This window comes from Oryzias melastigma, linkage group LG1 (assembly GCF_002922805.2).
Source record: "Oryzias melastigma strain HK-1 linkage group LG1, ASM292280v2, whole genome shotgun sequence".
NCBI lineage: Eukaryota > Metazoa > Chordata > Actinopteri > Beloniformes > Adrianichthyidae > Oryzias > Oryzias melastigma.
In genome coordinates, this window is record NC_050512.1 from 14,799,004 (window position 1) to 14,825,357 (window position 26,354).

The 26,354-nt window shown below is 38.3% G+C and overlaps 1 protein-coding gene across 1 annotated transcript in view; it reads right to left on the reverse strand.

The window, feature by feature from the left end:
• Positions 1-20,314, reverse strand: part of dclk2a (doublecortin-like kinase 2a) — a gene marked incomplete in the record, with an annotated part of 27,637 nt that extends 7,323 nt beyond the window's left edge. The window contains 9 exon segments of the mRNA XM_024259409.2: positions 84-141; positions 1,414-1,519; positions 1,622-1,709; positions 2,965-3,044; positions 3,512-3,559; positions 3,770-3,865; positions 4,864-4,966; positions 14,964-15,301; positions 19,550-20,314. Of these exon segments, the coding sequence (XP_024115177.1) occupies positions 84-141; positions 1,414-1,519; positions 1,622-1,709; positions 2,965-3,044; positions 3,512-3,559; positions 3,770-3,865; positions 4,864-4,966; positions 14,964-15,301; positions 19,550-19,955 (1,323 nt within the window).
• Between the last annotated feature and the right edge of the window lie 6,040 nt (positions 20,315-26,354).

Here is a 26,354-nt window from a genome sequence, read left to right on the forward strand (position 1 = left end):
GAGAGTGACGCATATTCCTTAGTAAAAGTGTGTGAGAACAGCTTGAGGGAATGCAGTGAACAGGAAAGACAAAAGAACCAAACCTTTCCCCTGCATCGAGCTTTGTCGATGATCTTCAGAGCAAACTCTTTCCCCGTGGACCTGAAGAGAAACAGTGCAATTAGGGATAACAATAAAAGCAGTATTAAAACAGAAACGTTATATGGTCTGTCGTTTAAAATCAAGTGCTCACAAGAGAGCCGTGAGTAAAGAGCACAGAGAGAGAGAGAGGAGATCATATCAGAAGGTTAGGTGCTCGAGGAGCAATTACAGTAAAATGCTATGTACTCTCCAGGCATGTGATGCACGTTCAAGAACGCAGGTTCACACTGGACTACTACTACCTGATACTAGTGCATGTACTCCAAGTTGGAAGAGATTTGGTGCAAAATGTTGATGCAATGCAAATCTCCAATTTTGTTCCAAGTTTTTACTTTTACAGCTCTATTCCAATTCATGAGAGACTTCTGGACAGGCACAAACCACAATTATTCACTCGTCCTCCTCCATGATTATTTTTTAACGGTTGGCACTTCCCTGAATTGAAAGGGACGCTACCCATACGTCACTACCGAATCCAAGTCCCTGATTGGTCGAAGTTCAACTGGCTTCACTTTTAGATTTTGTAAGTAGAGCCCAAAAACAGACTTGAAAACGTACAGACTCATGAACGCTGGAGTTTTTAATGCAGAAGCCCAAATGTTTACATAGACTTTTCATTGGAAATAGCTGCTTTAACGTGTGCAGCAGAATGTAGCAAAAGGCTTTGTGTGTCATCAAACACACCCACATGGAAGCTAAGGAAAGTCGTTGACACACCTCTTCTATTTCCTCCTTCCACGCCTCAACATGTAAACTCTGAAATAACTTTGAGTGAATAGAGTTTAATTAAGTAAAACATACGATGCATTTTGAAAATAGTTCAATCTGAGCTCTAGAAGCATCTCCTCTCACATATCGTAATAGAACTGTGAAACAAAGAGCCTGAAGAAAGATTCTCCAGATTTGGATCGCTGATATTTTTTGCACTAAGCCTCATTCAACTGTAGGTGGCAGACATGCACTAGTTAACCATAGAAAAAGAAAAGGAAGAAGAAGAAGCCCCTCCCTGCTTGTCTAGTGTGAACATGATGTGCCTTTAAGAATGCGCGCTCATATGCCTGGTGTGTACTTAGTAGGGATGTAAGAAAAAATTATTTTGCGATATATATCGCAATACTTATTTGGCAATACTTAAATCCCGAAATGGCGATCTTGGGATTTAACGTGATACATATTGCACCATGAGTAACGCGATATGTATCGCATCGCCAATACACACCCCTAGTAACATTTTTGAGAAGGTCTCCTTTTCATTCAGGAAATCTGTCTTACCTCTCCACACACTCTCTGACCACAGCAAAGTTGCCGTCTCCGATGACTTTTCCAACCTCGTACTTTTCATACAGCACTGAGGATAATACATGCTGGTTTCCGTTGACTACAAAGGACACACAGGGGTCATCACAGGAAAAACAATCAGATCAAATCCCCACCAAAAGTGACACCCATGCTGTGTGCAGTAATACAGTAGTCAGTGTACCCTCCGGACTGAGCTGCCTGGTTTTCCCCCGGTGATTGCCGAGCGAGCCGTTTTCATTGGATAAGGAGATATGATGTAATGGAGGAATCTACAGGAAGAAATGAAGAAGCAGAAACAAAAATGGACACGGATCAGAACTCAGATAATATCTTTGAAAAAGAATTGGAGGAATTCCACATTTAAGAGTTAATGTCCATAACACGTGTTGACATTTATTCTACATTTTGACTAAGATAAAATGGTTCAGTCAGTCTAAATCGGAAAAAAAAGCTGTTTTTTAATTGACAGTTTAAAAACGGTCACTTTTGAGCCTTTAACAGGGCAAACTAGTCAGTGAGTGGCTTCATTCCCCGTTAAGACAATAAACATTTAGAGGTACAATCAAATCCAGATTTTTTTTGTTATTGAAAAAATGCTAAATTGTTGGTACAAAGTAAGAGCAGCTGCAATGGACATACCACAAAAACAAAGCCGCACAAACAAAACTTGAGTCAATAAATCAATGCTTTAGTCTAAGCGTCTGCAACCTTCAACACTTAAAGAGCCTTTTATTTATCACTGACCACAATCCAGTAGGAGCCACAAAGTCCAACTTTCCCCATGAGAAAAATACAGCAGTGCTTTGAATTTATGTTATTCTTACTATTACAATAAAACACATGAACTTGTGTTTTTGGCATGAATAGAACAAACAAAGAGAAAATTTGTATTATTTTTTTACTAAATATGAAATAGTTTATAACTTTTTACACTTTCTTAGCTATTAATATGTTAACCTTACAGACCTAAATTAAATCAGAGCTAATTAAGGTACTCTTATCTTATTTTTGCACCTTTAATAATATAAATAATATAATAAATATGATTTAATAGTTGACAAGAAAACCCAGCAAATACAGATGCATGAGTCACTGTAGAGTTATGCTGTTTGTAGTTGTTAGACAGGACAGAGTAAATGTCTCTCACTACCAAATATTCATCATGGAGCTGCATAGGGAGTAGGTCATGTATGGCTGACAGTGGCCTGATAAAGTCCCTTGAGATTGATTTTGATTTTTTTATAGCAAGTAGGTTATGCACTCTTGCCTCACTCCCTCCTTTGCAATGAGACTGCTAACAGGATTACTTGACTGTCTTGAAAATGACACATCTGTCTTATGGGGCGATGAAAGTGCCAGGACAGCTTTCCTAAAGAAAAATAAACTCTTCATCAGGTATTCATTTCATTTTTTGTAAGTGTGATTAAAAACTATCCAAATTTAAAGTTATTTTGTAGATAGATAACTGCATCAGAACCATACCTGTGTAAGACCATAGTTGGTACATTTGATTTATCATCTTACCTTTAGACTCAGGTTACTTCGGGGGCTGGTGGGAGATGGAGTGGATGACTTGGTGGATCTTGGAGCTGATATACCGTTTACTGCATAAAAAAACAAGAAAGGATTCATTAAGATTGAAATTAGCGAGAAGTAGCAAGAAAAAAGCTAATACTTTCTATGAATACAAACTTTGTAGTATTTCTTTAGACAGAAGAGCATTTTTAACAACCTAAAAGACTAAAACTATTGGACAACACTGGCACTTTTTGAAATGTAACAAGAAGTATGAGAAGGATGGAGGTTTTTTTTTATTATTATTTCCTCTTTTCGCTTCAATTGTTTCTCATTTTCAAATTATATTTTTTATCACAGCATCAAGCAGACATACAATAAATATGGAATTGCCACAAAATAGTTTCTGAAATCTAAGAGCTCTACAAAAGCCAGGAGTCAGCTGAAAAAATAAAAACAGGTGAGTCTGTGTTTGGAACAAACTTTGAAAGGAAATTCAGCAGTTTCAACAGTATTTGATGACTAGGGTCAAATAGGGAAAGTTTTTGGGCCTTACCTGACTTTATTGAAGATCGATTGGCTGAGGAGTGGAGAGATTGTCTTGCTATAGTCACAGAATAGGGAAAAAAAATCAAAAATGGAATCACAAATTAATCGAAAATATGCATTAAAAATTGTATAATTGCCACTAATTAATTAATCTATAAAAACTATATTTTAAAAATTCACCTGATCAAATTACCAAGTTAAGGAGTTTCATATAAATTATGTTTAGATAACATCACAAGAAGTTTCTCTTACAACAATTACTCACTAGAAGCTGGAGACTTGCTGCGTCGTGAAAGTCTGGGGCTCTTACTTCGGTTTGGCGTTGTAGAGCGGCTGTAAGATGACTTTAGTACTCTGCATTCTGTAGAAAACACACATTATCAGCATCACTGTAAAATCCCAAAGCTAAAATGACAACTTCATTCACCATAGCAACTAATTTTTGGAATATACCAGGGCATGCTTGTGATTAAGCAGGTGTTTATCATGCAGGAGGTCCTGGTTTCCAGCTGTGGCCTCTCCTCTAGCTGACTATAAAGTTTTTATTGTAACGTGACAAGATGGCGTTGAAAGTGGGAGGCTGGGACTCACTGGGTTGAACACCATGTCTGTTAGTCAGGGAATCAAATCCCAGGCTAGACAGTTATTGAGCCCTTTGGCAAGACACCAAACCTCACACTGTCCCCGATTGTTAGAAGAATCTGTGAAACCATCTGACAAAAAAACGTAGTGTGCTCGCTGTGTTACCACCACTATGGAAGAGTTAAAAAAAGTTAAGAGGGAATGGAAAACGTAGCAAAATATTTTAAATAAATTGTTCTGGATAAATAGAATTAAAATTACTAAGTCAAACCACAGTTTTTATGAAAAATCATTAAAAAAATGTTTTTTGTTAGTTTTGTAGCTTTTTTGTCTCCGGTGCCATGACATTATTTTAGACACGAAGGTGCCACTTTTGCTCTTAAAGTAGGAAGAGAGTGCTTTTTTAGTTCATACAAAGACCCAGTTCTCTTAAATGGAGCACAGAGGTTGTAAGTGGGACAAAAGCTGCAAACCAGCTCTGAACAGTCTGAGCTGCGATCATGTGTGTAAATCAACAGTGGATCCTGCAAATTCTTCCCTGATAACTGTAAGCGAAGGCGTCCAAACACAAATGTTGAGCAGGGTGTCAACACTTAAACCTGTGACAGTAATAAACCTCCTTTTTCTCTCTCATGACAGCCCATAGAGGTAAGATGCAGCTTAGTTGTAAAGACAACAAAAAAAATCCCATTCTGTCAAGAAACAGTTTTTATCAGATATATATAAAGTTTCCTGGAAAATCTGAAAAGTTTTGGTCAAAACAAGTGGTCATCTTACCACTGTGATCCAGGACAAAGTCATCCTGCGCATAGCGAAACTTCTCTGGACCGCAGGCTATGAACACGTCATCCTCTCCAAAGAAGTCCTGCAAGCTGGTAATCTAGATAAAAAGAAAAGCTGGTTTTAAGAGACGTCCACCAAGAACTTGTAAAAGCTGCTTTTTTCAGGTCATAATCAATATTTTTTTGTCACACAAGGTTATTATCAATGCAACCATTTCATCAGCTTATTTATATGGTTTCCAAGTCCCCATTTGAACAACCTGGTTTCTGCTTCTGTTACAGATGCTGCCTGCAGCTCTTCTCTATGATTAAACCCACTCACCATCCATGCACACTGGGCTGTCACCCCAAAACACACACACCCTCTGTGCTAGAGTTGGACATGTAGGGCAACAGTTTATTATCTTGTGCACATCACCAATGAGCTTTTCTCCCACACAAGTGTGTACATGCAAATGATGTACATACATTTAAAGAGCGAGCAGGACTCGTGGAGAGTGTGCTCGCTGTTTGATCCCAGAATTTAAAAAAAGACATACACAAACAATAAAATAATAGGTTAAAAAACAATAAAATAATAGGTTAAAATGACAAATTAGAAAGATGGGGGTTGTAAAAATAAAATTTGACTGATAAACCTCAACTTCTTCCTCTAAAAGCTTTCCAAATTTATAATAGAACAGNAAAAAAAAAAAAAAAAAAAAAATCTAAAAACATGAGAGATAAACCCATTTGTCCACTTAAGTTTTTGTCCTCACACAGTCCACTGTGTGGTGTTCAGATACTGCCAACGAGGACGCCGACCTTAAATGTTGCCTCCTCTCAGCAGGCTGAGGGAGGTCAAGCTCTCTGGCTATTTGATTAATGACAGTGAGACAGCAGCACAGGAGACTGCTGAGGTGAGCATTGTCCTAATCTGACAACACCAGCCGCAATGACGCTGCAGTCAGAGCACACTGGCATTCATGAAACTCAACAATAAAAACAATCCCCAGTAATAGAATATTGCTAGAAATAACTCAAAAATAAGTTTTAGGTACTAAAACAGTTTCCGTACGTAAATTCCTGTTTGCAAAGCGGGGTTCTTTCTTTTACAGCCTCTTGGGGGAATAAGGAAACTTTTTGACATGGAGGAAACTAACACTTCAATCTACAAAAGACTTGAACTGAGACTTGAGACTTTGTAAAATGTGGAACCTCTTTGGTTTGGGCCGTATTTGAAACATTGACATCATAAAATATGTTTTGTGGCAGGGAGACCATATTTAAAAACAATGATGGCAGTGACCAGAATTTATGTACATTTCTAACTTCCCAAAGTATTAATCATTTAATTTATACATTCTAAAATTAAGATTTTTTAATGGAAGTTTGATATTTATTTCCTGTATATTGAACTGCTTCTGCCATGAGAAGGTTTGGAGTTTCATACCCATGTTGTCTCAAATTCAAATAAAAAATACTTTGTATAAAAAAAAACAAAAAAAAACAATGTAGGTGTGAAGATCTGCTCAAATTAATGAAAGTAAATGTCATTAACACTGTCCCCACATGCCTGTAACTGATGAAGAGTGAGGCCACATCCATGCTAATCCATATTTGCCCTTGCTGTGGAGCGCTTTCATTTTTACTCAGACTTTAATCCTTCCTCTAAAACCTGAGTTGATCTTCTATTTGCAGCATCAAAATCTTTACTTGGACACTTCCCAGGTTCTGCTATACCAAGGGCAGCACGACAAAATGTGTCACATGCCTAGTTGCTGCAGTTTTTCTCCTTCTCGAAGCTTGTGGAAAGCAGAACACAATTAGTACAGAAGTACTGGGTACATACTATAAAGCAAAAAATGAATTACTTTATTATCACTGTAGTCAAGGCTTGAAATAGTAAAAAAAATAAATATATAAAGAACCTTGAATTACAAATAACAAAATCAAAAATTACATTTAATTCAAATCAACAAAAAATTATTTCTAAACAAAAAAGGCTTTCCTCAAAAATACCCAAAACTGGAGTAAAGTCGTTACTGCTCATTTTAGAAGGGAAACCCTTCTGTTGAGTGATCTAAACTCCAACACAGCACTAAAAATAATAAAACAATCATTAAAAGATACAATTTCTTTTCTTTATGTTATTTTAAAACCGTTTGAGGATGTTTAGAATACTTCTAAACAAAAGCCAAAGCTGTAAATTGGAATATTCTGTATGTAATTAGAAAATGCTTGAAATAGTGGCATCAGTTTATTTTAATCTCACAAAATAATGACTTCTATTTGAACCACCAATGAAATTGGTATTTTAATAACTGAAAAAACACATGAACTTTGAAAAGAAACCATCTCAACATTTGTGTTATAACCCTGTGATATCCAAGGCATGTTTACATTAAAAGTGTCATTTACTTTTCAGTCATTTACAAAATAATTCAAAAACAGGAAAGACATAGGTTTAGTATTTCAAAGCATTTAAAACAGAGTAGATTGGATCAATCTCAAAAGATTTTGGATAAAAACTTCAAGTAAAAAGATAAATAAATAATTTAAAAAAAAAGCATCAAGCCTTCCAACTCACCATCTGTGAATTATGGATGGTTCATTGCACAAAAATAGTTTTAAAAGTAAGTCTGGATTTAGTTGTTTTTTTCTTTATTTAAGGACATTTTCCTGATCATCTCTCACACTGATGTCAGTGTTTGGTTTGGTAAAGACATTTTCTGATCAGATCCATATGATTCATACAGACTAGAGGGGTATTCAAATCCAGGCCTCGAGGGCCAGCTTCCTGTAGGTTTTCCAGAAATCCTGCCTTATCTGCTGCTAATTTCCAGGATCAGGTATGTTTAGCCAATAAGGAGCTTCATTGGAAGGTTGGTTGGAAAACATGTAGGACACCAGCCCTCGAGGCCTGGATTTGAATACCCCTGGTAGGAGAACAGAATGACTGTAAACTGATGTAGGCTAATTGAGTGATTTACTTGAACCAACTGCAGGCATAAAGTGGCTGAAACAAACTTGATGAAAAATCACATCAATACAGTTTGTTATGTCATCAAGTTCTGAATTACTCTGCATCCGTCTTTTATTCAAACCACAAAGTCAGCATCATCCAAATGTGGACGTGTGAACCCCGACGAGTCTTAAAAAAGCTCCCAAACTGGCAGGCCTCATGTGTGAAACTAATGAAAAGTGCAAAGAAAACATTTTTGTAAGCCTGCATTGTTGGAACGCATTTCGCAGAATTCATCTTCGACTATAAAGGGAAGCACTTTGCAGCTTCCTGCATTACTTTGGCTGTTTAGCATTATCTTTTCTGCACAAAACCTCCATAATGAGATGTTCTCCGTCCTCTTGGATGTCTGACCTTCTCTTGTTCTCGTCGGTGTCCTCCTCTGCAGCTGCATATACTTTCTGCCAAGCTGAGCTTGCTAACAGAAATGCTAACTCGGACAGTTCTTCAACAAAAAGAAACAGCTGCTGTAGAATTGAAAAAAAAAAGTTAAACCTCTCAACTTTAATGTTAATAGCTCTTAGCTTTGTTTCCAAATAAGGTTAGTGTGAAGCTACAACTACAAGCGCGGCATGCTATAAATTATAGTTAATAGCTGTCATCACTGAGCAGAAACAACCTCCAAAACTCTCACTGTCGAGCTACTTTGGAAGTCAAACAAGTTCACACAAAATTAAGCATAAGGAAATGACACTTTTAAGCATTCTTCCAGCTACACAAGAAGAAGTGAGAACTACAAGCTTAAGGTCTCGTATAGATTATGGCTTACTAAGAATACACAGAGAGCAAGATGCCTATTAAGTGTGCCAGGGCAGAGCTGCAGCTAAAGCCAACCTGGCAATTAACACTGAACTCTCCCTCAGACAGGAGCAGGTCCCTGAGACAGTTGAAATCCTCTGGATTAGAGCAGTAAACTGCAGGCACATGGAACAACACTGGCACAGCAGTGACCATAAGAGCTCCAAAAGGCGCTCACTGTAGTATGAGGAAAACTTTCCATGTGCAGTATTGGTGATAAGTATTTTCTTTTACACATATTACTCAGGCTGATATAGCGATGTGGATACATTTTCGATACATTGTGCAGGCCTGGTGCTCTCTACTAGAGGACTTACAAGTGATTTTTTTTTAAATATTTACAAAGTATCATCAATACTTTAATGTTTTTGAGAATAAAATGTATTCTAGATACCTATGAACTTTTGATATTACCAAAAGATCATCTGGAAGAGGTATTTTTTGCACTGAGCTGACGTTAGAATCTGAAAGATGACAGAGAGAAAACACCCAACACAATAGATGCCCTTCCACTACCCCCATTTAGACCTGAGAGGGGGGCAGGGAGGCAGCAGTCTGTCTGGGGATTTCTGGGCTGCTAGTATTTTGTTTTCCCGCGTCACATCACTGTATCTCATCAATATCTAACAGAGATAGAAATCACTTATAGGTCAAGTATGTACGAACTTCGAAAGATTTTCTGTTTTTCTGCTTCTACCTTCATATTTTAAGTTCTGTAATTCTTGGTAAAGTAATTTTATTTTTATTTTTACATTCTTGTTTGCATTAGCTTTGTTAATGCAATTTTTGTTCCATTGCAGTGAAGCAAACACAGCTGAAGTACAGAAAATATGATCTGCTGTTTGTACAATTCTAACCACAAAGCAGAGTCGAGACTACAAAATACAAGCAACTATCGTTTAAAATGTTGTGATTTTTTTTTCTTCTTCTGTTATTATAAGTATTATTATTTATTTATTTATTTATTTTTACAATTTTGACCATAAAACCAAAACCCAAAATGGACAACAGCATACAACTCACGACTAAAAGGGAATACTACTCTTGGATGGTATCACTGCACTGGTGTCAGATGGTGCCGTATACTAATGACAGAGTAGAACAATAGGTGGGCATGCAAATTTCATGGCTGTTGACCTAAATGCTGGCATTTCAGCCAGACTTCACACTGGAAACGGCTGGAGCCTGACAAGCAGATGAGGCCCGCGTCTGGCCTTGCTTCAAGGTTCTTCTCTGTACGCTTCATTAGTCCGCCAGAAAAATATGCAAATGATAAGGTATTAACTTTAAACTGACAACGAGGTGAGATGAGTTCATGAAACGTGGGTAAAACACGATGAAACGGAACAACCTTGTTCACACGTGTTGCAGTAACCTCAGCTGGTTTAGAGTATTGGGGCCAGGAGGCCTTTATTATTAATAGTGTGTGACACTGATGCCAAAGTGTATCAGTGTCACTCTTATCAACATTCCCAACCCACTTATGTGTGTTCATCAGCTGAATCAGCAGCCCTTATTTGTACGAAAGAGGAAATAATCTTAGACTTTCTACAGTAAGAAACACAATCACACACTTTATATATCAGTATATACACACTCTAACGTTTGTTGGATAAACTACCACTAAACAGCGGTATGACTAACAAATGTTGTTGTACAGCCAATACCAGAACAATAATACATCTTTTTAAATATTTTATTTTTGTCTTTTACTGCTTCCTATGGCGGCCACCATAGTGAGTTAACTGACTCCATTTAATGCTATCCTCTTCATCCTCCTCACTCATGGTCCTCTTTAACTACATATCCATGGACTTCTTTAGTCTTCTTATAGACCTATTTTTCCCCAGCATCCTTTTACTAACATAATTTATGTTGCTCCTCTCAACATGTCCAAATCATCACAATCATTTTTCCTGTGTTGACCTCCAAAATGTTCTTCCCTCAAAATGGTGTCAACATAAACTTCTTTCTAGATCTAAGAAAGATACAGTGCATCTCCTTCTTACCTTCTCCAGAAGTATTCTCAAAGTAAACATTGTTTCTGTTCTTTCCCTTGCCTAGAAACCATTGTTGCTCACAAACACTCAATTCTGACCTCAGTTTACCTTCTACTAGTACTTTTTTCACATAAATTAAATCACACATTTAATTGTAGCTTAGTTTTCTTGTAGTTTCCACAACTCTGAATGTCTTCTATAGCCTCCTCTTCTACTTTGCACTTTCAAACATTTCCCTCATTCATCAGCTCTTTAAACGTCTCCTTCCATCATTCCATTATGCTTGTAGACCCTGCCAACATGTGATCACCCTAATCTGATCCACATCCTTCCATCTCCATTCCTCTACCTTTCCAACCCATGCAGATCTATCTCTACCTCCTTTGTGTCCAACCTGTCATACAAGATGCACTGAACACTAAAATTACTCATCGCTTCCTCTTCACCTCTGTTTTCCTTCACCTGCATGCTCATTAAAGTCTGTTCTAATTACCATTTTCTATCTTGTATTGACTCCCTACATCTCCTCATCCATCTCCCTCCAGAATTTCTCATTCTCCTCTGTCTATCTGTAGAAGAATAAACATTGACAACATTCAGCATTACACCTTCAACTTCCATCTTCCATCATTTACTCTCACACTCTCCTCTCCAGGACATTTTTAGAAAACTCCATCTTCAGGATCACTCCTAATTTGTCTTTCAATTCATACCATAATAATACAGCTTGAAACTGCTCCTAATCTATAAATCTTGCTATTTTTTAAATTTGGTCTGTTGAAGACTAAGGGTACCCACTTTTCTTCTTTTTGTCATGTTGGTCAACTCTAGTTTTCCCTGTCTCTACATTCAAAATTCTACAATCTTGCATTACTTTTTCTCTCTTTGCCAACAAACAGGCTTTCCTCCTTTGACCAACAGTAATCCAGTTTACATCAGCATCCTGTAGGTCCACAGTACAAGTTGTAGTAGTTGTAAACTCAGGCTATGACTGATCTGGTAGTGAGACTTTGTGATTTGATTTGGGTTTCCGTTGCGTTGCTTCTGACTTACTCTGCAAGCAACACTTGATTGTTGATTATTTTATAAGTCTCAAAAAAAAACAACAGGCAAGAATGAAAAAAAAACTATTGAAAACCAACGTAAATTCATCAACAAACTCATTTCAAACAGTATAACCTCTAACAAACCAGCGCTATAAAAATAAAAGCATCTCCAGTTCGTTATAAATGATCATAGTACTCATCAATGTCAGGGCAGGAATGAACACAGTAAGACATATTAACCCAGAGTTAATAAACTGTCTCATTCTGTCTCTGTTCTTCTATTGCCATGTCCTGAAAAGGCCTTTCAAGGTTTCAGACAGACGAGCTTTTCAACTCAGCAGTTCAAATGACCCGAGTCTGTTTTCCAGCCTTTGGTTAATGGGCGGACTGTCATTCTGATAACATCAACCAAGTGAAAAGGATTGTGAAAGGCAGACTAATTTGAGGACATTGGAAATTTCCATGTACAAATTCTAATGTGGCTCATAGGCTTCCTCAAGCATCCTGCTGAAATCCAGAATGTAGATTTGCATTAGATAATTCTGTCCCCTCAGATACAGTATTAGACACATGTATAAGCAGCACCAGCAGTTTTGCATCAAGTCATAGAATAAAAAAAATATTGTTTGGTTTGAGTATTTTCTAGCTCAACTTAAACAATTACATTTTTTAAGGTACCAAATGATGTTTTTTGCATTAGTATAATGTGTAATACATTTCTTCCGATTATTCATTATTATTTATACTTATTTTAGTGGATTAAAGAAATGCTGCAAAGTATTAGTGATTAGTGAGACCTTTTGATGAAATTTTTGGTTTAGCACTAAAAGTGGAACAGATGCAACTCACATGATACACTGTAAGTATGAAGCTTAGACACACAAAAACTGGATTTGTATTTTTTTTATATTTCACATAAAAACTGTAGATTTTTGTTGTGATCACAACTAACTGTGGAATTTAGCCCTCAATACCTTTTCACTCTACATTAAACTCAATGTTATTTTTTTTAATAATAATAAGTTTGACTTACTGACTTTATAAATATAATATTAAAACTAAATTTAAGAAAAATCCCTCATACACATATGAACAGATATCAAGCATGGCATAGAAAAAAAATAGTCACTTAAAAAATCAATTGATTGAGTGAAAAAGCAATGGAGCTGCTAAAGCTTTTCCTCATGAGAGGTTGACATGGGCCTGAAGGCAAAGTTAGTGAAAGGCTGGATCATCTGTTTTATTTTGCATGAGCGCGTAAGCAATAAAGAGACTATTCCAAACCTTTATTACATACAAAATGGACATCGCCTTCCATTTTTTTACTCTTAAAAAAGTACAAAAGGGGTTATCTCCATTGAAATTTTGATAGCTTTTATCCATTTTTGTTTGTTTCCCAACTCAACAGACAAATGAAACCTTTGATCTGAATATGTTGGAAACTGGTTAGTAAATGAGAGTAATAAAACATAATATGACACAAGTGCTGGTAAATTCTTTCAAAAATGTCATTTCATCCATGAAATATGTGTCAAACATCGTTCTCAAAAAAAAAGTTAAATGTCAGGATTTTTTTTTTTTAAACAATTGATTCTATGAGTTATATAAGTTTATTTTTGTCTTTTCCTGGACGGCTTTGAGATGTAAAACAGGGTTTCCTCAGAAAGCAGCAGCTGAATGTGCTGGCCCTGGTAAACAAGATGTACAAATGACGGTCAGTCTGAAAAGCAGCCCTGATTCAAAGAGAGGAAGGGGGAGCGGACAGAGGCGTTTTGTGTAAGCACATTTATACACACAAACACTTCTACAACAACACCACAACTCCATTGATCTTCAATGTCATAGGAAGAAAAACAGACCAAAAAAAGCTATGAAAATAATTTGGAGCTCCCATAAGTTCATTACATCATGGACTCCACAAAGTAAAAAAGACTTGCTCAAAGTTGCATTTAAAAAATATGATTTTCACATTTAAATCAGCAAGTATTACTGAAACTTTATCAAAAATACTTCATTTAAAAAAAAAAAAACAGACATTTGGGTTTATTTCAGTTTCAATCATTCCAGTCATCCCCAGCTGACAGCTGCACTGTAAAGCCTTCTCCCAGCTCAAAGCTCAGATGATGTGATGGTGCCCAGCGTCTTACTGGTTTTAACCTTGCATATGTGTGTATACGAGTGTGTGAGCGCAGAGGGAGGGGCGGAAGCGTCTGAAGGCCAGGTGGCTGGGAGCTCTGATTTAATTTGAAGGAGCAGATGGTTTACTGCTGCTGAGGGAAGGCTTTTTTTTCTCCTTACTGTGAATGTCTGCATATGTTTGTGGCTGTGCGACACCGGGAAGCGCCTCAGAGGGGTGTTTTATAGAAACTGTATACACACCAAAGAACACTTAGTTGCTGTTTTGTCGAAATACTTGGTCAAACCTGGAAAATCACAAACATTTCTACTTCAACTTGTGTTTGGGCTAACAATTAATATTTTCTTTTTTCCATGTTGGTTTTACAGGTCAGGCTCCAGATCAAGTTACAAGTTTATAAGATTAAAGTTTTGAACTTAACTCTTAAGGGGATCTTTGGTGATGAAATTATTACAAAAGACTTTTAAAGCCAGAACTGAAAAATCTTTGGATGTGTTTATCCATCATCATCAGGTTATACTAAAACATACAGTGTTTAAATTATAAATGCCAAAGTGTTTGGTTGTACTTTTATTTAGCTATAGGTTATCTTATAGCATCTATTAGACTCATTTAATAAATAAATACAAAGAAAGAGTTGTGCAGTAAAAACTAATAAAATGTTAAGCAATTTGGATAATCATGTTATAAAAGTTGATTTACCTCAGATCCAAAATGAAACACACTTGATCTTTTGATTTTAAACCTTTAAAGTTCCACATCGATCATCTCCTGATCTTCTCTAACAATTTTTCCTGTGTTTTTTTTTTTTATTAGAATTTTAGCATTTAAAAAAAACCTGGATCATTTTTAGGACATAATTTCTGCATACTGGCAGTAGTTCATTAGAAATTTGCCTCAGAGTTGTAGGCGGGACAGTTGGTGCAGAGTAAGCCTGCCCCTACTTCCCATCATCCATCTGTTTAGACCAGGGGTGTCCAAATAAAGGCATCCTGCACGTTTTCAAGAAAGAACTTAAGTACGGTTGATTACTTGGATCAGGTGTGTTTAGCCAACAAGGAGCTTCAAAAGCCTAAAAAAAGGAAAACGCCAAGTTTCCAATAGACTCACCTGCTTGCCTTCCAGTGTGTACAGCTTTCTCACAGCTCCAGAGTCCAACTTGATGGCATCTGTGATGTCGGCGAGAACCTGCTCGAGGGAGTGGGCTGTTTTCTTGTTGAGCAGAATCCGGACGGCCTTGCGGGGTTTCACACCGCTGCGGATGACCGTGACCAGCTTGGGCTTTATGAAATCCTTAGATTCCCGGAGTGGCTCAGTTCTCAGCGGGATGAGTGAGGACAGAGAACGAGATGTGGTGGACTTGCTGCCCACGGACCAGTTGGGGTTGACATTCCTGGAGTAATCTACACGACGAAAAGGTTCGTTGGAGGCGCAGACATAGCTCTCTCCTGCAGAAACATAGAAGATTGAATTGAAGTAAAGTGGAATCCCTGCAGCGGACTGGCAACCTGTCCGGAGTTTGCCCAACAGTAGCTGGGATAGGCTCCAGCAACCCAATCACTCCAAAAGTGATTAAGCAAGTTCATAATTGGATGGACGGGTAGAAATCTCTCGATACACAGATACTTTCACCAGAAACTGCTAAAGTCGTATAAAGCAATAGCATTTAAGATGAACAGTTTTAAAGGTCATCGTCCTGCTTCTTTACAACTACTCTTGACCTTGCAGCTTTTTATTCCATCTTATCAAGGTCATGAGGAATGGATAGGTAAGGTAAGGGACATTTAAAACAAGGTAGAATAGTGGCCCTTTGGGTCTAGATAGAGCTCTATGATTCTTCTGATTTCTCCAATCATTTTTTTGAGGTATTTTAAAAGCATTTCCAGTGGTCTTTCAGTCAAGATTGTCATTTTTGGTTAAAATAAAACAACTAGTTTAATTTTCTAGGGGATACTTTATACAAAGCAGCAATAAATCATTAAAAACTTAACTCTGAGGACTGCAAAACCTCACCCTCATTCTCCTCCATGTTGCTGAGAGCTCTCTGTTTACACGTTCTCCCACTTGCTTACATCCCTGGCTTCAGCCATACAGTTTTGAGAAAATTGCCACCTTGGACAAGGAAAACCAAGACATACTTGGGTCTAGTTATCTCCAAGTGAATGCATCAGAATGGAGCGGAGCAGGGAGCTTGTGGCGCGCTCAGCGTATTCTCTATGTCACGTTTTTTCAACTTAATTTTTGGTCTGCATCTGATTCATAACAATTAAAAAAAATACATATTAAGAAATGCAATTTGAGAATAAATGTATATATATTCATCCCTTATCACAAAAATGACACTAGAACATGTTAAAAACACAATTTTCAGAGTGGGTCTAAAGTTTTGCTACAAAAAAAAAGTTGAAGAAAAGTGTTTTCCTTGAAGATAAAAGGAACCATGCTAAGACAATGACCTATTCACCCAATTCTCTCCCTTTTCTAACACGTTCAAAAGGTGTCAAACAACAAGATTGGGAAAACAACTTAAATTTAGCTTAAACGGATCACCAGCAGGGTCTACGTTTGCACTCATTACTTACTTTACCAAGTCAGCCCTGCACGCACGGCATCACAAACATGTCAGAGGAATCAGCTGAACAACACAGAGTTAACATTCTTTTGGTTGGAAACAAACAGGCTCATTGAGAGGCAGTGGAGTTCTGTCCTCTCTCCCTCTCAGCTGCTGAGCCGCTGCGCTGGCCTTTCTCCAAGGGAAAGCATTTTGTTTCATCTGCCAGCATTCCACTTGAACACATTACCACACAAATATTTCCCCTTCAGAACAAAGCTGTCTGAGACACATGAGGTTGGGTCAAAAGAAAGAAAAAAAAAATAGGAAACTGCCAGTAACTATCTGCAGCGATTGTTCTAAAGTCTTGATTTTCAGATCTGAGTTCAGCTCTCAAATGCTACAATGAATGGGAACGTGAAAGATTACTTCTATTCTCTGAGTTTCTCTCTTTTTAGTGACGTTTCTAGGTAGTAACTAAAAAAATGACACTTAGCCTTGACTTTTTATTCACATCCAGCATGTGAATTGATCAAGTTAAAGTCCATCAGTGTTGTGTATTACTCAGTTTGCAACAGGAAAAGTACCTGCTGCACTTCCTGACCTTCTGAGTCATCTTTTTAAAGACAGCTATTCCAGTAAAGAATAAGTCATCTTTTTTAGTTGTTTGTTAGTTGTGGAGAGCACACGCTGAGTTTATACACAAATTGACGCCATTGACTTGTGTCAGAGGGCTGTGCAGTAACGCTCCCCGTCTTTGTTGACTAGAACAAGACGCCGGTGTCCTGCCCCCTGCAGCTTTAAGGAATTTGCTGAAACATTTATGATAAATCCACTGCAATGCAGCGTCCATAACCCTATGAAGCAAAGTACAAAAGCACCTGGAACTTTTTATCTGCAATATCAATTAAATAATCTAGATTTTATGTAGCTAATTTAACATTTTGGTATAACTGTAAAATGAACACGTGAATGAAAATATAATTAAGTTTAAGAAGAAGCATAACATTTGATGCAGTGATACTCAAAGTAAAAAGATCAAATACGTTGTCACAATAATTGAAGGCAGTGTTTCATGTTTTCATGTTTATTGCTACTTTAGCCTGATCTCCCCCAAAAGGGAAAATGGGTGGGACAAACAAGAGCACAAAAAACACTGGAGGCAGGTTACAAAAACTAACAGTTCCCTATTGACCTTAGTGTTAAAATAACCTTATGACAATACTAGTTTTTTCGATTTTTAAAATATTATTCTTGGTAACTTGGGGAGGGAAGGGGGTGATTTTTTATTTCATCAGCTGAAGAATGGTGATGCCACATTTTATCCCCTTAAGGTAATGATATCAATGGCAAGCATAGGTTTCTCCCTTAGTTTTAAGGGGTAAACCTTTAAAAAATATATATGTGGCACCAATACTTGGAGCTCAATGATAAAATACATATGCATCTTAGAAAAACATTAGGGGAGAGCAAAGAATAAAAAATTTTTAATCTTACAGAATTGACGTACTCTCAAAACAAATATGACATAAGCTTAGCTGTAAAAGTTAAAAAAAATAAATAAAAGCTATGAAACTTTGTAAAGTCTCATAACCAGTGAGGCTATAGAATTCAGATCAGATGTTGGCCTAAATCTTTTCCAGTTTCTCAGAGGATGTACTTCAGAAAATGAGCACTGCTCAAATCAATGAGAGGTCAATTGATGGAAGTGCAGACAGAAGTTAAAAGGTTTAATGATTAACCAATGACTGAGGTCATCATTACTGCTTGAAGAAAGAAAACACTGTTAAAATGAAGTACATCAGATTACACATGTATCCACATCACAGATATTTTAAAATATATATATTTTTAAAAATTTTCATCAGGTCTATTTTTCGGAGACAAGAGCTACCATGATATGATGATATTTAAGTTATCCTAATTTTTTTTATATATATATTATTTTGATAATCTCTGTCACTTAAATTGTGTTTGGCGGAAACTAATGTACTGAGATTACAAAAAAATCGTTATATCTGCTTCAATTACTTGAAGGTGATCGGGGGCTCATAACGTATTACTTAAGAATATCAACAATCTTTTTTTGTATAGCACTTGAATACTAACACAAAATGATTTACACCTAAATAAAACAAATAATGTAAAAACAAGCACGACCATATAAAAACAGTCCTCACACAGATGCTAGCTGTAGTGATAAACCTTTAATGGCTATTAAACTAAATTGTTAGCCAATGCTGTTTTGGAAATATTTTTGGTGTTGAAAAAACAAACAACAATGATGACTAAAATGTAATCAGAAAAATATTTGAGTGGAAGAATCAAAACTAGAAAAAGAACTGAACAGCTAGTGTGTATATAAATAAGTTAAATAATGAACTAACAAAAATGTGGAATTTAGTAACTATTTCTTATTTTAACAGCAATTACATTTATCTGCTATTTTTTTACCTTAACATTGCATTATGGCTAATGTAAATTACCATATTTTTCAGAAAATAAGTCGCTTCTTTTTATTATATTTCATATATATATATATAGTTTGGGTGTAATGTATACTCATGTGCAATGGATATTTAAGTATTTATTTAAGAAAAATTAAAAGCAACTACTGCTAGAGGGCACTATAGATGTAATTGCTGCAGACAGCAATGCAGATGAAGAAGCGCCGTTCAGTTATGCTGGGCTTTAATGAATTGTTTAAAGTGACACAAAGGACAAATAAAGCAAGGGATTTAGTGATTTGAAGTGATATATAGAGTTCAGTTGATAAGTCAGTTGATTATGATATTGAGACTTTAAATTTAACTTAAAATTAACTCTTTTCAACATTATATATATACATATATATATATATGTTTTTTGTTTTTTTTATTTTACAAATCATATGATAATATCTGCTGCTTTCAAATTGATGAATGACTTGTCCCTTATCTGACTGGTTCAATGCCCTCTTTCCATCTTAAAAGCCTAGAAACGCCCCTGCTTGAGGGTAAAATAACTGATAAATACCATCAACTCTTGAAACATGCCGAAACCAATAAACACTGTCTTTATCATAATTAAAGGGAAAGTGTTTAATTGACTATATATCAACAGAATTCTCGCTTAGACCACTTAGTATGTTGTTAAAGGAGCTCACCTTCCACTAACTCATCGAGGCTGGTCACCTTCCTGCTCCCGTCCAGCGTGTACAAAGTCCGGACTCCTTGCGGCAGGTTGACGTTGTCCGACAGGGACCGCGTCAGCTCCATGAGCAGCGCATCCAAAGACCGGAACCGGTCGCTCGACACGGCGTACACCAACCCTTTGAAGTATTTGTCCCCGTTGCGGTAGAAGCGCACTTTCCGAGCTTTCTTCTCGGACGTCAAGGACTGGAGCGTGCGCGTGCGGTAGAAGCAGCAGTGAGCGCTGTGTGCCGGGCTTGGGACCAGAGCGGAGCTCCGGCACGCGGATGGAGACCCGGAGCCGGTGCTGGTCTTCGGTGTCCGGTTCGACTTCTCTCGCTCCTCAAAGTGCTCAAATTCGATGTTTCTGCTGAGAGACATGCCGTCCCCTCTTCACCCCTCCAGATTTAAGGCGAAATCCTAACAAAAAAGCAAGTTTATTCCGAGAAGATCTGCTGTTTGTATGTCTGTGTCCTGAACCGGCAAACGACACTAATTCACTTTCACATGAAAACAAATAAATCCAATGAATTCCATATCGGTTTGGAAACACATGGAAAACATCCCAGTGGAAGTGGAGGTATCCAAACAGCAGGGAGGGAAAAGAGTGTTTGTTGAGGAGGCAATTTTCATGAACGCTTCCAAACACTCACAGCAGTTTTCAAGTAACTGATCTATCCGAACAAGCTGAATGGAAATGAGAGCGGAGGAGACGCTTTCCACCTCCTCTTGGTCCTAATGCTCTTTTGTTCTGCACTGAATCCAGGATCCAAACAATTACCGCTGAAGTGTACTGAAACTGTGAAAACACGTGCACAAGAAAAAGAAAGATATAATTTGATGTCTTTGCTTAGAAAATGAAAGCAATGAGAAGATAAAGTAATGTTGCACATTTTTGAAATGATAATCTTGATGAGAACACAAAAAACGTTTAAATAATAATAATCATAATCTCAATTCCTTTGGTAACCTTTATTTTAGGTATTTCTTGAACACAATGGGAATAAACTGTCTTCGACTATAAATTAAGTGGCCTAATCAAACAAGCTACATCTGCTGATAACAGCAGGGGTCAGCAACCTTTAACAGTAAAGAAGCCGTTTGGGCTCGTTTTTTATCCAAACGGAGAAGGAGCCACAAAGTCTTACTTTAGCCTTTAAGAAATTTGGATTTGCATTCATGACCTTCTGATTTTTAATAATGAATATGAATTATGCCTATTTTTGGCATGAACAAAGAAAAATACAAAAAGACAGGGTCATCACAGTGCAGCTCTGAACAGCTACTAACCAATGTTGTGCAGCATAAGAAAATATGTGCTTTTAACTCATAAAAGATCAAGATTTTTACCAAAGTTTTGCTTTGCATATAAAATCTGTTCATTCTGGAGGTAGAGTTGAGCAAACAAGACATCTTCAGGTAAACAGGGATGTAAAAACCTGGATAGTTTATTATCTATGAGCACCTCAGCCATCAATTTCTAAATATAACTAATATACATTAAATAAATGCAAATTAAGTAACTCGTACTTTAAAAAAATGCTATTTTCTTTTTCTTTTATTTATCTATTTTTGGGGTTTTTTCCCTCTTTGTCCTCAGCAGTCTTACACTGCTGGGTTTTGTTGTTTTAGTTTGGGGTTGGCATTGGTAGTCTTAGTTTGTGGGCTTTGTTTATTTGTTTTCTTTAGGTAGTTTTGGTTAGGCAGCCATTAGCAGGGAGCTGCTGACTCTGATGGTCGACATGGCTGGATCAGCAGACTCCCTGACTTATTTTATGTTTAGCCAGGGAGCCACCATGGAGAGATAAAAGAGCCACAGGCTGCAGACCCCTGGGCTAGAGTGAGTCAGTTAAAATTAAATATATTAATAAATTAATTAATGTTTCATTCAATTCAAGGTTTTACAGCATAAACACTTCAGAATTTTGTAGTTATTTTTGTCCATTACGTTTTCTTCATGGGCCAAAGTAAAAATATTTAAAATAATCATTAAATGACATTTAGTAAAGATAAAGTCAGATTTAAGCTGTTTTTACAGTTGAAAAAAAAACATTAAACTTTCAGTGGACTAGACTTAAGGACACTTGGTTACTGTGAGAAAATGGGGGAACCTCTGGCATTTGGTGACTGATAGTTTACTAAACGCGTGTTGTGATAATGGAGTAGGTATTAGAAAAGCTGAAGTAAAAGTTCTGTGTCAAGTCTTTTTTTCTATTATTAAAATACTTTCATACAACTACAGTTAAACCAAGGTCTGATAAAATCTATGAAAGTTGGTTAAAAGGATATTAATCAGCCAATAAAAAGGAAGCCAGTGGACTTAAAACCAAAAGCAAATCAATGATGCAACAGAACTTGGGCCTAAATCTTGGATCAGGGTTGGCTCTAGTTAAGAACAACCACCACTGGGACTGTTGGCGTACAGGGTGCAGATGCAAAATGTAATATTGCTAAAAGGAGAAGAGGAAGTCATATTTTTAGCCAAAGAGAGAAGGAAAGCCAGGATAGCAGCTACAAATGCTGGGCATGTAACTTCCATTCACACACAAAACGTGCATCTCGAACATACATTTAGGCCATAGTGTTCACACTGGACCACAGTTGGAAGAAGTTTGGTGTGAAATGTCTAAGAGGTGCAAATCATGCTCCAGACTGTTTCTTTCACAGCTCCATTCTGATATAAATGAAAGACTTGGTGTCAGTCTAGCTGAGGGCAAACCACATTTCTCCTCCATAGTACATTTTTAAACAGTTCTTACATCTATGAATTAAAAGGGATGCACTTCACTATCAAATCCAACTACCTAATTGGTCAAAGTTCGACCCGTTTTTAGGCAAGGCAAGTTTATTTGTATACCACATTTCATGTACAAAGACAATTCAAAGTGCTTTACATGAAACATTAAAAGAAACAATCAAAAGAAAGAGTAAAGGTGTGATCATTTAAATAAAATTAAAAGAAAGTAAAAAGATTTTAATTTAAACATAGATAAACAGTGCAGATGTAAACTTTTGAATACATATTAATCAAATGCAGCTGAGTACAAGTGAGTCTTTAACCTGGATTTAAATACACTGAGTGTTTCAGCTGATCTAAGGTTTTCTGGAAGTCTGTTCCAGATCTGTGGAGCATAAAAGCTGAATGCAGCTTCTCCATGTTTAGTTCTGACTCTTGGAACTGATAAAAGATCTGGTACAGATGAGCGGAGAAGTCTTGCTGGTACATATTGGGTCAAGAGGTCAGTCATGTATTTAAAATACATAACCATCCTAACAAGTCAATAGCTGGATCTTTTTATCTGTTTAAAAATACGTCCAGGTCCTTTCAAGTTTGTCTCGCGCTCCTCAGACGGCTGCGTCTAATTCAGGCTGAAGCTGGAAAAGTGCGGCGAAGATGAAACTTTGGTTGGTGATTTTATGCGCATATATGCAACTTATAATTTATAAACTACAATCAAAACAGTGAAAAAAAGAAAAATGAATGTTAAACAAACAAAAAAGTCCAAAGCACATAACCTCAGAGTTAAATCTATTTCTACAGAGTAAATCCATCCATCCATTTTCCTGACCGCTTCTTCCCTTTCGGGGTCACAGGGGTGCCGGAGCCTATCCCAGCTACTGATGGGCGAAGGCGGGGTACACCCTGGACAGGTCGCCAGTCCGTCACAGGGCCTCAATCACACACCCATTCACTCTCACATTCACACCTAGGGGCAATTTAGAGTCACCAATTAACCTATGATGCATGTTTTTGAACGGTGGGAGGAAGCCGGAGTCCCCGGTGAAAACCCACGCATGCACGGGGAGAACATGCAAACTCCACACAGAAAGGTCCCAGCCGGGATTCGAACCGGGGCCTTCTTGCTGTGAGGCAAGAGCGCTAACCACTGCGCCACCGTGCTAGTAGGCGTACAAGTGACTCTGCTGGGACATATCCCACACAGGGTCTGTCAACTGCACAAGCTGCTATCTTGGAGGAGAGAATAAAGCAGTTGGCATTGGAAGATGTCCGTCGTCTAATTACACAAGAGAGACAAGCTGATTTGGAGTGTAAACAACTGGATGAACAAGCTAAAGAAGCACAGCGACTCCAAGAGGAGACACTTAAGGCTAGAGAAGCACTCACTAAGCAGCTAGAGCGACAACAGCGCTTATCAAGAGCTGAGCAGGACCTTGAAATTGCCAAGCTTCGTTCTTCTTTGCTTTCCCATGGTCAGTCACCTTCACCTGCGCCCTCTGCCAAGTCAAACCATTTCATGGACTTACCACTGCCAGTGCAGAGTACACAGGTCAACCCGATGATATCGACCTTCCAGTCACCACTGTCAACTCAGTTGCCTCTACCATCAGTTTCTGTAGTACAAAGTCAACCTCCACAATTGACCCAACAAGTAATTCCAGTCTCTACAGTGACATCCACTGGACCACAGACAATGCTGCAACCTGATGCCATCCCAGCAATCTTTGCTTCTTCAGTAAACCCAACGACAAGTGTCATCAGTTCAACGCCTCTGGCTCATCCAACGCCACAGGTGGCACCGTGTACTAAGTCAAACCCTCCAAGTGGCCCAGGTCCAGTACCAATTTCCTATTTCAACCAAACTTCTGCCAATCCAGGGGTGCCACAGTCTTCTGCAGAGCACCAACCAAAGGTGGAACCACTTAACACTCCTCAGCGTGTTGGTCAAAGAGCTCCACCACTCTCTTCAATGGGCAACAAACGGATCCAGTTCTTCCTGCTCCCTACTCTGGTTATGCATCACTACCCGAAGCTGAACTACTCCTTGAGACAACCCTTGGTATTCCTCGACCTTCGCTACCAGTGTTTGAGAGTGGTCGGGAGAGTGACTTTGCTATACTCAAGCTTGCACTAGACAATGTACTGGGAAGCCACCTTCATCTCAGCAAGCAATATAAATATCAAGTGTTGCTAGGACACATCAAGCTCCCAAGTGCACTGTAGCTTGCAAAGGCATTCATGCATGACCCAACACCATATACCAATGCACTGCAAGCACTACAAGATAAATATGGGCAGCCGAGACAGCTGGTCCAGAGCGAGCTAGGTGCCGTACTCAACACCCCTGTTCTTAAGATGGGTGATGCCAACGCCTTTGACTCATTTCCTTTGTCCGTCCAGTCTTTGGTAGGCATGTTGAGGTCTTTGGAGGGACAGAATGGATATGAGCCACACTGTGGCTCCCATGTCGATCGCCTGCTCAGCAAAATGCCTCCCACTTACCGCAATGGCTTTATTGAGTATAGACCTGCTGGAGAGCCTTGACAAAGATGCCTTCCTGCTGTCTTTGTGCCGATTCATAGCCAGGCGGGGCACACCTTTTGAACTCCTGTGTGATAACGGCACCAACTTTGTTGGGGGAGAACGGGAGGCCTTTCGTGTCATGGCACCAGAACTACAAGAGCAACTGGCAAAACAGAAGATATCATTCCAGTTCAACCCCCCAAGTGCTCCACATTTTGGTGAGGTATGGGAGCGGGAGGTTAGATCAGTGAAAACAGCACTCAGAGTTACCCTAAAGGAGCAGTCAGTGCCAGAACCGGTCCTAGCAACAGTTTTCTCGGAAGTAGAAGGGATTTTAAATGCCAAACCATTCGGATATGTCTCAGCGTATGCTTCTGACCCTGACCCCAGTACACCTCATCTCTTGCTTATGGGACGCCATGACTCTTCGCTACCACAAGCATTGTATGATTCCAGCAATATATTGGGGACACGTCGATGGAGACACAGTCAGGTGCTGGTGGACAACTTCTGGTCTACCTTCATTTGACACTACCTACCAAGCCTTCAGGGACGGTCTAAATGGCAAGCCGATGGACATCAACTATCTGTGGACCAGGTGGTTCTAATAGTTGATCCTCAACTTCCACAAGCACTCTGGCCAGTGGGTAAAGTGGTTGATGTTTACCTTGGAGTAGATAGGCGCATCAGAACAGCATCTGTCAAGGTCAAGAACAAAACCTACGTCCGGCCTGTGGCTCGGCTAATCGGACTACCGAAGATCAGTGATTCGGAGGATAACGCCAGCTAATGGACTTTCTCAGGTGTTTCAAAGCTCATCAAGGCTGACCTTTGGAGGCGGCTGTGTGAGAAAGCCCAAGAGAAAACGGCAGAACAGCATCACCTACGGGTGGACGAAAAACTACACCTGTTGAACTTGCCCAGACATGTTCTGTCACCCTCAGAATTAACAGGCAAGTCAGTTAAGCAGAAGCTGGGAAGCTGTAAGGACTGACTGGGATTCACTTGTTCTTTTTCCTTTATGTGTGCGTTCTTGAGGAAATGTAAGTTATTTCTGCTTCTTAATTATCAATAGTTGGATAATTAGACTTTACTATTTTACATGCAAAATATAAAGTGGAAGATTCAGTTGATTGAATTTTCTTTACTGAGATCTGTTTCTTTGAACAACTCAGCTAATTTTGAGTGTTTACAGAGAATTATCAGTTGTGTTAAGCCTTATGTTAGTGACCTCTCTGAAAAACTTAAGTCAGACATTTACAAGCAGTTTGTCATGTTATAGGATTTGTCAAATATCAGACAGAATTTATTGGAACATAATTTATCCTTTCAGACCACACACCCGCAAACTAATGCATACCCACATCCGAAACCTGTGCTATCAAGTGCTGCAGTTCGTTCAATTAAAGGAAACCTCAGTCTCTCCCCAAGCGTCTTCCTTCTCTGACCGGAATCCAAGTCCATGATCTGCCGCCTCAACTTCCCCTTGCACAATACATCTTCCAATTGTGTCCTGT